At 30.9% G+C, this 14,499-nt stretch overlaps 2 protein-coding genes across 2 annotated transcripts; both read right to left on the bottom strand.

The window, feature by feature from the left end:
• Positions 1-4,496: 4,496 nt before the first annotated feature.
• LOC140959696 (uncharacterized) lies at positions 4,497-5,471 on the bottom strand. The gene has a single exon (XM_073417666.1). The coding sequence runs from the start codon at positions 5,314-5,316 to the stop codon at positions 4,816-4,818; it is 501 nt and encodes a 166-aa protein (XP_073273767.1). The 5' UTR covers positions 5,317-5,471; the 3' UTR covers positions 4,497-4,815.
• A 4,038-nt stretch (positions 5,472-9,509) lies between these two features.
• On the bottom strand, positions 9,510-11,760 carry LOC140958209 (aquaporin PIP2-2-like). Its single transcript, XM_073415582.1, has 4 exons — positions 11,424-11,760; positions 10,639-10,934; positions 9,955-10,095; positions 9,510-9,797 (listed from the first exon to the last, which is right to left on the bottom strand). Exons 1-4 carry the CDS (start codon positions 11,716-11,718, stop codon positions 9,684-9,686), a joined length of 846 nt encoding a protein of 281 aa, XP_073271683.1. The 5' UTR covers positions 11,719-11,760; the 3' UTR covers positions 9,510-9,683.
• Positions 11,761-14,499: the final 2,739 nt, after the last annotated feature.

Genomic DNA, 14,499 nt, shown 5'->3' with positions numbered 1-14,499 from the left:
AAAGTCATGTATCATAAGTCACATTGTTGTCTCATTTCTAGTTGCTATCATCATTCTCAGCACTCGAACTCAATACTTCCAAGATCAAATACATCATTTTTTGAGTGAACGCAGTTAAGCTCTGTTTTTTTATTGTAATGACAATGAGCATCCCCTTTTTAGGCCCCCAATGCATGGGCCAAAGCCCTCATGAGATTTCATGTACAATTATTACTCATTGTTTTATTTCACTCGTCACGAGTTTTCTCGCATTCTCCAATACTCGAACTCAATACTTTCGTGTCAAATACATAGCTTCTTTGAGTTTCAATTCCAATTGAGCTCACTGATGTAGGACCCTGGGTCTTCAACTAGAATAAATTTAGATTTTCGTGGAGAATTGAAAAATATTCCAAAGAGAAAGTGAGTAAGTACTATTTCATTTTNAAAAAAAAAAAAAAAAAAAAAAAAAAATTCCAACGAAAAACGGCATCATCTCAGCTATATTTTAGCCATCCCCAAAACGTGAACGTAGTCCTAAATAATATAACAGGCCAACCAACTATTGCAAAATAAAATAAAAGTTATTGCAATTCGATTATATGAAAAAATTTATCGGTCTATTTGATTCTGTTCTTTAAAAAAAAGTTAATAGAGACGAAAATACTGTTTAATACAATTCAATGTATTCGTACATCTCGACTAATACCTTATCAGACGATCTTTTATCATATACTTTACTGCCTCACGTCGTTACGAGGTCGTAACATATCTTGTGTTTGTCGAAAAGAGATCGCAGCTAGGTGAACTGGTGCAAGGAATTCGACAATAATATGCAATTTAACTAATTTTACCTCATTGAAGTTATACGTATAATATAAATTATTCAGATGGATAGGGAATTTTCTATTTAGCTACTAATAAGACCAGATTACCTCTTCTTTCATTTTCTATTTTGATTTATTAGTATTATTTATAAATTGCTATTAACTATCATTTTATATTACCTATTTTGATCTAAAAATCATATTTGATCAATTTAATTAATTTTTACTTCTTATCCCACCTTTTCTTTCCCACAATTAAGATTATATATGTTGATTATATAAGTTTAGTCTTCTACAATTTAATATTAAATTCTACCTAATCTGTAAGGCCCGAGATTATATCATTTTAATCCGAGATTATTTAATTTACGAATTTTGGAATGATGAATTAAATTCCACGATTTTTGTAATTAATTAGGATTGAAATAGAATTAAAAAGAGTTTTGAGGACCAAATTGCAAATAGTGAAGAATTCAGGGGCTAAAGTGCAATTATGACTTGAGTGGACACTTGTGACACATGCAATTTGTTAGATATATAATGTATAGTCTTCTTTCCTTCGAGACCAATAGCAAGAATCGAAATTTCCCCTACAAATTCTTTCAAGTTCCTCCAAGCTTTGGATTGTGAGTTTGTTTGACTCAGTTAACCAAATTTTAATCCGACTTCAGTTCTGTGATCCTCGCGTCGACAGCTACAACTGGACGTAAGTTTGATTGTGTTCTGTTATCATTTGAAAATATGATGTTGTAGGAATTTGATATGATTCATATATGATGTTCTGGACATGTTAAACATCGTAGAATCGAAGTCAGATTGAAGAACAGATTGATTATGAAATTGTTATGAATTTCTGATTATATCGATTGAAATTGGAGAGATTTGAATTAAGGATTGATTACAGATTGTAGCGGATATGGGTTATGATTTGTAATTGATATCTGTTGATATTGTATTGACGGGGATATCGGGATTGGGTCGTTATGCCGTTGATTTGCATTAAATTCAGAGTAATCAGATTCCATATTGCATTGGGAATGGAATGGTGATATTCTTATTCTCGATATGTCATTTGAGATTTACAGAGACAGTCTTGAGTTCAGAACTTATATTGCTTCAGACCGAGACTACGAACGAAAGGTATAAATCAATGTGGTACTGGGAGATTGACTCGAGTAGGATATACTTGGGTTTCCCTAAATCACATACTGATTGTTATTATACGCCTTGATTTGAATTGATATGCGTACTCTACTGATTTATAGGAAGCATGTTATAGACGAGTATTAGACGAATAATCTTGTGACAGAAGTGTCGGATAGTGATGGACTCGTCATTGGCACATTGCACTCTGTTACAGGATAGTGTATTGGCGAGTGTGCCAAAGTCTGTGACGGATAGGTCAAGACACTGGATGTTTGGTTATATCGATGGGATAGCATTGGAGTTTCTTCTATTACTGATAATCGATATGGAATACCAACGTTTGGAAACCGGGATCCCTAGATTAGGAGTGAGTCTAGTCTGAGATGTGGAGTCACGAGTTTATTTCCAGTTTTATATTGATTCATGTTTTCAGATTTGGTACATGTTACTGATATCTGTTTCATGCTTTTGTCTTGATTATATACTCGCATGTTTCGTTGATTTATACTGGGAATTATTTCTCACCGGAGTTATCCGGCTGTTGTCTTGTCTGTATGTGTACATGACAACAGGTGGGATAGGATCAGGGTCCAGGAGATGAGGAGAGATCGTGATTAGAGTGGAGATTTCGGACTTTGATGTATATAGGGTTTTGACACTTAACATTTAGTTGTTGAACTTTAGTTTTAAATGATTGTATGTTGTACAAGACTTGTACTGTTATACTGATATGTATATTAGCTGAATTCCATTACGTTCCGCACTGTATATATAAAAAAAAAAAAAAATTATGACCCTAATTACGTAATTAGTAAATTGATCCTAATGATGATTAAGAATTGATTAACGTCCGGGTCCCTACATAATCCTTCTAGAAATCAAGCAGGAGAGAGCTGCTAAATATTTCAACTTCTGATATATCACAGTAGCTAGCATAATTTCTGGTCAGAAAAGTTAGCAACATATCTATATATTAATCCAGTAATCAAATTCTGATTAGTTGTTAGTTTATATGAATCTCTACCAAGTCTTGACAAAACCTATTGCTCCTCACCTCTAAAATTGGATTGTGGCATATTGGATGAGGAAAACCATCTGGAATACTCCAAATAATAGACCTCTTGTTTCACGGATTTTTATTTTTGAGACGGATCAATTCTATTCATATTTACAATAAAAATAATATTTTTTCATGGATGATCCAAGAGTTTTCGTGTGCTCCAAAACTCATTTAATTTAAATTCATGATCGTTTCTGCATCTCTTTTGAAATATAGATGATCCCTATATCACCTAGTTTCTTAAATACAAAAATCAATTCACGTTGAAAATCCAAAAATGGATGTAACCAAATAAAACAAGGTACTACTGGTAGATGCTCAAAAAGTTGTGGGATTGAAGGAATACGCTCGCACGATTTTTCGTTGCTTGTTTAATTCTTTGGAAGAAAAAGGGTTGAAAACGGCTTCGAGTAGTGGGTTTATGGGGTAAGAGTCAAGCCCATGTTCTCTTCCCTTTTTATTATTTGTTATTAATTCTTCTATTTCGTTTTATTTAATATAATAACAATTTATTCTTTTAATATTGGAGTTATTTTAATAAATTTAAAAATCACAAAAATATCATCATTTAAAATACATTATTCGAAATCAAATTCATCTAAATTAATTACTCCAAGCACGTATATATATAATATATTGAGCCAAATAAAATTTATTATAGGACCCACAATATCATGGAGGACCACAATTCCAAACATCACTCTCATGTCAGCCTAACCCTGAGTTGTGACACACCCAAAACGAAACGGATTTTGTTCATCTTAGTCATATAAATATTATTTTTTTCTATTGAAAAGATAAATCATGATCATTCATTCAACAATGATGTATAGATAAGTTATCATGATTTATCACTCGACACATATGCGGACCAAGACATTACCCATAGATATAGGAGCAATTTATTCCCACTTTCAACAAATTCATTCTACAGCTAACTACCAAATACATGTTTTGTACATAGGAAAACACACTTTTCTTTTTTCATGAAATAAATCTCACACATAAGAATTACATTGTATTTTTGTACAAAATTTATCAATGTATCTCACTGTTAGTACCATAGGTTAGTTTGATCTCTAACACATAGTCATTGCTCTAACATCTGATCCAACGACTAACTATAAAGAAAACCACACTAATTGTTCGAACTGACAAAAACGATGAGATTTTTTTACGATCATTGGATTAAATGCTTGGATATTATCCCGCACATATGACTCTAAATGAAATCATCATTCTCATGTTAGCACAATGAAGTTAACACCATGAAAATGCAGCACATACACTATTCAAAAAGAAAAAGAGTTAGTATTTTGTTATACGGTCTCATGAATCTTTATCTACATGTCAATTTTATCGATACTCATAATAAAAAATAATACTATTAGCATAAAAAATAATATTCCCAAATAATAATCTGTCTCATACATCAAGTTTTTGCCAAATAAAACTCATCTCACCGACACTTTCTGGGCCAACGATAGCATCAATCAATTCGAATATTTATATTATCATTAAAAAAAATTAGAAATCTGAACATGATTCGCTGATAAAAACAAATAAATCATAGATTCAAACAAATAGTTGATCTATAAAAATGAGTAAATTGATTATATATAGAAATAAAGCAAAAGTCTGCATTGAAAAAGTGTTTTAATTAAACAAATCGGAAGCATGGTGGGATTTTTAAAGGAATCTAGGATGAATGAGATCTGTAGTGTGTGATGAGGAAAGGGTGTGTGAAGAACAACTCCATGTGTAATCTGACATATAATACGGAAAATTCAAGTTATTGCGAGGCTAAAGAAACTCTCTCCTGGCGGCGTATCCGTATTCCGAGCGGCGGAGGTTCTGCTGTCGCTTCTTGTAAACAAACGCTCCGATTCCAACAAGGGACGCCACGCCGATGACTCCGATCGCGATACCGGCTTTCTTCCCTCCGCTCATCCCACCAGAGGACCCATCGTCCGACTCATCCGCATTCGTCTGATTCTCATGGTTAACACCGCCGTTCCCCACAGGTACCGGCGGAAGAGACTTCTGTTCATCTGCCCCTGGGGATGGAGCAGGGGAAGGGGAAGGACCTTGGGGTGGAGGGGCGGGAGGGGAGTAGTGTCTGTTTGCGGGAGACGGTGCAGGTGTATCCGGCGGAGGTGAGAGGACTCCTGCAGGAGACTGAGGGGGAGGAGAAGGAGAATATTCCGGCGCAGCGGCGGAAAAGGGATGCACGAGGAGGAGGAATGCAGAGAAGAAAAGGGCTAGAAAGCGAGTTTGACTTGGGGAGAAAGATGGAGAAGCCATTGCAGAAGCACAAGGAAGATCTGAAGAATTGGGGGATTTAATCAATCGGAGACGTGAAGTGATTAATGTGTTAAAAATAATTATCAAAGAAATCTTGGGATCTAAGAGTTTGAATAGGAGAGAGCGGATCTAGGCGAGGCCAGCCAAATATCAACGGAATTCGAGTGTTTTAAGATAATATATATATATAATATAATATAAAATCTTGTCCTTTTTATCTCAACTTGTTCAATCAGTTTTTTTTATTTAAAATACTCACCAATTATTTTCTCTTCTAACTAAATCAAAGATAATAAAATACTCGAATTTGAGATGATATATTAAAGATTCGATCAATTATTTTGATTTAAATTAATAAACTTTGTGAGCAATGTTATTTCACAGTTTATCTATAATTTCAAACAACCATGATTTACTTTCTTCAATATTTTTCTTGCTTAATTTTTGAATCATTCAATATTTTTTTCATCTTTTTTTATTTTTCTTGCTTTTTTGTTCGATTAAATTCAGCAATAACATAATCATATCTGATTTTTGTGTTTTTTTTTCATTATCAGATTTGATGTTGATTAATATTTTCAATAATTGCCTTGTTTTTTTCTTATAAACTTCATATTTTATTTATTTGAGTCGTTCACATTTCGGATCTTACTTCATTTTATTTTCTATTGTTTTTTTGAAGTCTCACTTGGTTTATCCACATCTTTCAACACCATTTACAATACATTATTGTTCTTAGTAGATAATTTGTCTAGTTTGAAATGAAACTTGTAATGTTTCTTATTTGGTTCTCTAAAGTTCTATTTATATTTAGATATGTATTTTTCCTGTAAAGTAACTAAACTCTTGCTTGAATATGTTTTCAACTCTATCCTTTTGACACATACAAACCATTTTCAATAATCAAAAAATTTCAATCCAATATTATGCTCACATAACTCTAATTTATTTCATTTCCCAACGTTTTTATATTCCACAAAAAAAACCTGTTATTTCCATATTTTATTCTTTTACAAGACAAATGACAAATACTACCACCTCAAAATTATTTTATATTGCATTATATTTTACGCTATGCATCACTCTAAATCAAATAATAGTAATTTAAGTTTTTCTTTCAATTGTGTTTGATAATTATGTCTCAAAATAATAAAATTTTGAATGAATAAATAATAAATCATCTTAAACGAAAAAGACGAATCAATTATTTAAAATCAGATTATAGAAGTCCATCTTATTACGTCCAATTACAAATAATAAAGGGTGAAAAAGATGAACACATATCTATATATCAAATCTAAAATGTAAATTAAATTTTTTACTTGTATATTTTTAAATTTTAATTAATTTAATTAATTTAAAAAATGACATTTATTTCGACGTCATAGTCCAATTATTCATGGCTACGAACTTTTATTTACAATCAAGTTTGAAAACTAAATGAGAGGGAAAAAAGAAAGAACGAAGAGAATTAAGAATCAAGAAATAACTATATTTTTATTTTTGTAAATACATCACATTTTCTCAATATTTTCATCGAATCAATTATATTAAAAAATCTATTAATAAGTAACTCAATATTTCACTTAATCGTATAATTTCTTAATAATAATAAAAGATAATAATTATGTATACATTTCTATTTGAATGAAAAAGAAAAAATATGATTTGAAATCTAAAAAAAGTTAATACAAAAAAACCACAAGAGTCATATATAGTTTCTTTAAATAATATTAACATAACAAAATAATAATTGAAAATAAATTAAACAATTTTACATATACAATCTCGGGAAACAATTTTAACACATGTTATATAAAGTTTAAATGTTCGGAAAAAATTGAAGAAACAATACAATATCGCATTGATGAATCATTATTGGTTGACAAAAAAACTGATTCAAATTATCTGAATCATAATATAAAATCATTATAAAATGAAAAAAATAAGATCAAATATATCTACGTTATAAGAATAATAATAAGAAGAACATACATTGTAGTTACATAAAAAACCAAGAAACTTTTTATCGATAAAATATCACATATCCAAATGAAATTAAAATATGATTTTAAAAAAAAATTGTTGCTAATTAAACGTGTTAATTAAAATTGTTGTGAAATGAAGTAATGTAAATCATTATAATCAGATAATTATGGAAATTGAAATTTTTGTGATAAATAATTTACCTTGAATATGTTTTCATTTGAATGACATTATATTTAAATTGATTTGAATCTAAAGGACAATATTAGATATCGAATTCTTGAACATTTTAAATAATATACACAAACTAAAATAACAAGAAGACATATATATGGATAAATTTATTATTGATGAGAAATATAACAAAATCTAATGCACATGAATGCAATTTTCTTATTCAATTTTTGTACGAAAAAATTAAATTTATCTTTATTAATTAAAAATCTATGTATCCAACAAATAAAAAATAGATGAATAAAAATTGAAGAACACACAATAATTATACATAGACCAATCAAAGTAATACAAAATAGATTAACAATAATATGATTTCATCCATTTTGATTGTTTTATGAAATCGAAGTACATTAACTCATTTAGCTAAAAAAAACTAAACACCTTCACATGATAATGAAAATAATGATCATTGTCTACAAAAAATTATTAAAGTTAAAGTTATAAATTGAAATTATACATGATTTAAATGTGATAATTTTTTTAAAACATGACCGAAGTCGGAAAACTTCCAAGCCTCCAAAGCAACAAATATAATAAAGAGATTAAACCTCGATATTTGAGATGTAATTATGGAGTTAAATCGTCCAACCAAAAATTAAAGAAAGAAGAAATTCAAATTTTAAGATCCGAAAACTAAGAAAATTACAAAAGTAGGATATAACCGTAAAAATAATACGTGTAAGTGGATTGACTCATCGTATTTCCATTAAAATAGGATCCATACCAAAAAAAAATTTGTCATTCGTTGGTTATTAATGAAATCCCAAAAACGTTTGGGTTAGAGAAATATAAATTATTCATTAATATTCCCTCAATCCCTCGTTGCCTTACCTTTTAATAACTTTTTAATTTTTTATTACTTTTTCTTCAATAATTTAGGTACATGTCTAAATTGCAAACAAAATAATAAAAAAGAAAAGGAAGTAAATTATACATATAGTATTCTAAGCAAGTTTACGCGTGTATATAACACATTGATCCTATAATTCATACATGAGAATCAAAATAATGATCATCATCTAAAAAAATTTATTTAAGTTAAGGTTATAAATTGAAACTATACATGATTTAAATGTGATATTTTTTATGATCAAAGTCGGAAAACTTCTAAATCTCCAAAGCAACAGATATAATAAAGAGATTGAACCTCGAGATTCGAGATATAATTATGGAATTAAATCGTCCAACCAAAATTGAAGAAAGAAGAAAATTCAAATTTTAATTTCCGACAAATAGAAAAATTACAAAAGTACGATACAATATTAAAAGTAATATGTGCAAGTGAATTGTCTCATCGTAATTCCATTGAAATAGGATTCATGATTCAAGAAAAACATTTGTCATTCGTTGATTATTAGCGGAATCCCAAAAACGTTTGGGTTAGAGAAATATATATTATTTGTTAATAGAGTAAGTCTCTTGTGAGACGGTATCACGAATTTTTATCTATGAGACGGGTCAACCCTACCGATATTCACAATAAAAAATAATACTCTTAGCATAAAAAGTAATACTTTTTCATGGATGACCCAAATAAGATATTCGAGCCACGAAATTGATTCGTGAGACCGTCTCACAAGAGTTTTCAAATATCTTCGATTCACTTTTGAAATTTTTTTTAAAAGAAAATAGAGATATATTTCTATCAATAAAAATCGCCTAAAATTAAATGTTTTTAATCATTTATTGTAGTACACATATTTCGAGATTCATATATATATTTTTATTTAAAATTGTCATTTTGACGGGAACTTATTATTTTTGACAAAAACTCAGCTAGATATAGAATAGATGTATATGTATCTTATTTAGAGGGAGAGAATTCTTAATATGTAATCAAATTCTTTTTATAATCGAAAATGATGAGAAGCTTTCATTTAATAGAAGTAGTGGAGTACCCGTCATTTCTTGCTATACAAAAACATGAACATTGATAAGGAGATTCAAACTTAGAAATTTAAGAACAAACATTGAAAAAAGGAAATATAACTTAAGAGTATCGATCACATAAATACCTTGTTTTTCAATCCATACAGCAAAAAACAACAGCATAATAAAACTCGTCTTGTTATGGAACTCCATGTTTTATGCTTGAAATTCGTCGAATTATCGGAACCGATATCGAAATCGAACATGCAAATACCTTAGACATTGCTCCTGTGAGATCCGAAAACTTTAATGGCAGCTGCCCTTATGATGTACTTGTGATAGAATGCAGCAATGGCAGCTCCAATGAAAGGTCCAACCCAAAAAACCCACTGTAAGTGCGAAAGAAATTAAAGGGTAATAAATATCATATAAATAAATTTCTTTACAATATACGTTTATTTCATATATCAAAATTATATAATTGTCAATTTGTGGGCATATTCTATGACAATTCATGATGAGGAAATTAAGTAGACGCAGGCATACTTGATCATCCCAGACTGCGTTGTTGTTGTAGATCACGGCAGCCCCGAAACTCCGAGCTGGGTTGATGCCGGTGCCCGTGATGGGGCTGGTGGCTAGCACCACCACGAACACTGCGAATCCAATGGGTAGTGGAGCCAAGACCTGCAGTTCAAATCAAGAGGAAAAAAAATTCAATTGGCATGAATCGGGTTGAAAAAATTGTGATCCGGTCTACTTTTGGTTCGGGTTGAAGGAAAAATGGCCCACTCATTTCAAAATTGGTCAAATACATTTCTATTTTGTTAAAATGACAATCGAATCCTTGCTAGTTGTCCTTGTAACTCTCAAACTAACCCAATAACTTGTAAATCATATTAGTTGGCTAAATCGCACTTGCCCAATAAAATGTTATCACAAGCAATCAAAACTTATGACAATTTGTCAAACATTCACATATTTCACCGATTCAAACATTTTTTAAAAACTGTACATGATTTGTACAGAAGTGAGACAAAAACGATAATATTGATAGGTGCAGTGGATCCACGCGACATGTTCAGCCCCAACCGACACTATTAAACTAATTATATCGTTAATTGTAAAGATTTGCATTTTCAATAGTTTGTTTTTCAATATTTTTATCTATTTATTTATTTAAAGACACTTCAAATTGGAATTAACAAAAAAAAATGGAATGGTACTCACAGGGACATGGGAGTCTCTAGCATTTCTTTTAGGATCAGTGGCGGAGAAAACAGTGTACTCCAAAACAAAGGTGCCGATGATTTCAGCTCCCAAACCCACGCCTTTACTGTATCCAGCGGCCAACTGGTTCGCTCCGCCACCGTATTTGTTGAAGTTAGATGATTGCAATGCCTTAACCAAGCCCACGCCACAGATTGCACCCAAACACTGCGCCGCCATATACAGCAACGTTCTTATTAGCGACACCTTGCGAGCCAAGAACAGCCCGAACGTCACCGCCGGGTTCAGGTGCCCTCCTGCGTGTCAAAATAATTTGCATTCATCCTGGATAGGATTGAGTTTTTGAAAATGTTTTTCGATTGTGTTATAGTGTTGTTAGATTTGAGGAAAACCTTCAAACAATAGTACTGATATTGTTTCTGTAAACTGTCGTAATATAATATTCTTAAAAATTGTGAAAAATGTTTTAAAAAAATTATCAAAAACTACTTCAATTCGAACCAAAAAAATATTATATATATAAATTAAAATACATGCATATCATGTGCATAAAATTACTAGTCGTTCAATATCACCTTGTTAAATATCTGTATTATTTGTATAAGGGGAGAAAGTCCAATAGTCCATGACCTATGGAACTATTCAAGTATTAAAATACATTTCAGTTTCGATCACATCGAAATCGAAAACCAAAATAGCAGAAAATTAAGCATACAAGACGAATGTTAAACGAAGAAACAAGTTCATAAAATTTATTAATTCCGAGAGGTTCCGAAATTCCTTACCTGAGATCCCGGCGGTGCAGTAAACAAGCACGAAGATCATTCCCCCAAACACCCAAGCAATCCCGAGGCTGCCGACGCCGTCACACCCATCGCCGCCTTTGTCGGGGTCTATCTGGCTCTTGTACCCTATGACCGTCATGACGGAGACGTAGAGGAACAGAAAAGTGGCTACAAACTCAGCAATCAACGCTCTGTAAAACGACCATCTCGCTAGCTCGTCGAAATCCACCAGTGGAGTAGGCGGTGGATCGTGGTAATCCTTCGCCGCGAAAGCTTCACTACCGTCCTTCGCCATCCAAATAGTATGTATATATGCGTTATATGTGAGAGAGCTGTTGTATGATGTTCTACTTTTATAGAGAAAGTTTGGTACCAAATGGTATTAAAGGCTTAAGGCAAGCTAGCTGGACTTCTGTCGATTTTCATACGTAAGAATGCATGCATTATTAATTACCATTAATTAGCTCCATTTTTCTAATTGTTTTACGTTATATTTTATATTATATTATATATATAATTTAAAAAGACGTATAATTTATAAAATATAACGTAATTTTTTGTGTGTGTATACATATATACATACACGTGATGTATATTATATGTATATGAGCTAGGTTTTTTGTCGTCTTTATTTAATGTATTTGACATTTATCTCACTACCATGTTATAATGTTTGTACTCGAAAAGTTGTCCAATAAACACCAAATACAGAGGTCCGACATGAATACAAAAAACAGCGTACGTAAATGTAATTCAAATTTGTTCAAATCATTTTGATTAAGTCATTAGTAATTTCTTTTGCGACTCATGTTAATCTCTGATCATATCGGAAGAAGAAAAGGAATATATTTTTTTATGGTTGCGGTATAAAAGAATAAAACAGTTAAATAATTGTTCAATTAATTAATTTGAATATCGATCGATGACAAATTAATATTTAGGCAAAAACTTGTGTAACGGTCTCACATGTCGTATTTTGTGAGACGGATCTCTTATTTGGGTCATCCATGAAAAAGTATTATTTTTTATGCTAAGAGTACTACTTTTTATTGTGAATATCGGTAGGGTTGACCCGTGTCATAGATAAAGATTCGTGAGATTGTCTCACAAGAAACCTAATCAATTATTTAATTGATCATAAGTAATTTAAATGTATTAAAATAATAATGCCAAGGATTTGTAAATTTTTGTTATATACAATATGTCTCAACTGACAATACAATTTGTGCGTACAAATTAATTTGACTGTGAATATAGGCAAAAACTTGTGTGAGACGGTCTTACGGGTCGTATTGTGTGAGACGGATCTCTTATTTGAGTCATCCATGAAAAAGTATTACTTTTTAGGCTAAGAATACTGCTTTTTATTGTGAATATCGGTAAGGTTGACCCGTCTCACAAATAAAGATTCGTGAGACCGTCTCACAAGAGACCTACTCGTGAATATATTATAGTGAATAAAATAAATATTTTATTTGAGATATGAATTTTTTTTTACTAAGTCTCAAATATAAAATTGAGGAAAAAATGAAAAATCTGAAAGTTCAGTCTTATGGGTGGTTAATTGCAATTGCTCTTGGTATGGTTGTGCGTTAAGAGGATAGAGTCATGCTGCTCTAAAAGTCCAAGTAAATAATTCTTTGGTGATGTACCAAATATTAATTCATTAATAATTAATATGGTAGATTTAACAGATACAGGGACATTTGTACTATTTTGCGGATCATTAAATATAAGTTTTACTCAATATGCATAGAATGAATTTTCAAAAAATTCATATTTTATTAAACAATCACTGCGCTTTTTGCAACCATTCAAATAATGTGTTAGAATCGGACAATCTAAAAACTTATACATATTTGATTCAGTTATCGTCTTCAAAAATAATATCTCATAATTCGATATTTGATAACCAAAAATGAAACTTACAGATACTATCATTCGATAGATCTTGGATAAAAATATTTACATATTACTGTTAACTTGTAAATCACGTTGGTCAGGTTATACCGAAAGTTTTTCCACTACTTTTATAAAGAACTATTGCTGCTTTGACTAGTGTAGATTTTCAAAAACTGGAAACTACCATCTCCAAAGTCATAAATGCATTTATGTGTGAATAATGCAGTTTTAATTATTAATTGCAACATGCATGTGACCAAGTTGACGTTATATTCCAATTCTCGATATCATTTTCAAACTCTTTTTTTATTTTATTTTATTTAAAAAGAAATTATCAATATTATTTTCAAAATCTCTCCGACTGTAAACCAGATTAAAATCGTCAATACATAATGCCCAGAATTTTTGCTTCAGTGGACCTATTTTAAATTCTTAAAATTTATTAAATTGATGATGAGTCGATAATCGTACCAAAACTATGTAATATAATTACGGTTATGTTGTGTAATTAATAACTAAAATAAAATGTCCAAAGATGACACCCAAAAAAAAAGTTTAGGACGAACAAAACCATCCTTGAAACGGTCGCTAATATTTATTAATCCTCATCCACTTGGGGGCTTTTCCTCGTAGCCATCAACCTATAGCATTAAAAAACACCATTGATTTGTAGGATAAAATCGAATTATCACATCGACATGAATTTCTTGGATATATAGTAATAGCTGTCTAAATTTGTTTTGTTTTTTTTTTTTTTTTTATAGTTTGAAATATAAATGGTTAAATCGTCATTGCTAGCGGCACTGCCTGAATTTGACTTAACTCAATCTAAATGAGGATTGTCCAATTGCATATATACAATAATCAAGTACTTAATTCAGTTGATTTGAGACATCTAACACAATCTCTAATGTCCAAAAATGAACAAATGAAGCGTGAAGTTTACAAAACATTATTGGGTGGTCTATAGGATAGTCCAACACATAAAATTGAGGGGATGTTAGATTTCACGCTCCAATTTTTCCATTTTTGAGCTTGAAGGGGTATGTTAGATGTGTCATGTTGGTTGGATCAAGTCATTGAGAGAAGTCTAACAAATATATTCACAATAAGTGTGCAACATATCAAACATAAATATAGATTTGATNCTTCATATATTTCCAAGTTGCTCATG

The sequence above is a fragment of the Primulina huaijiensis genome, chromosome 15 (assembly GCF_012295235.1).
Source record: "Primulina huaijiensis isolate GDHJ02 chromosome 15, ASM1229523v2, whole genome shotgun sequence".
Taxonomy (NCBI): Eukaryota; Viridiplantae; Streptophyta; class Magnoliopsida; order Lamiales; family Gesneriaceae; genus Primulina; species Primulina huaijiensis.
The sequence above is the reverse complement of the archived record's forward strand: the minus strand, read 5'-3'. Positions and strand labels throughout refer to the sequence as shown.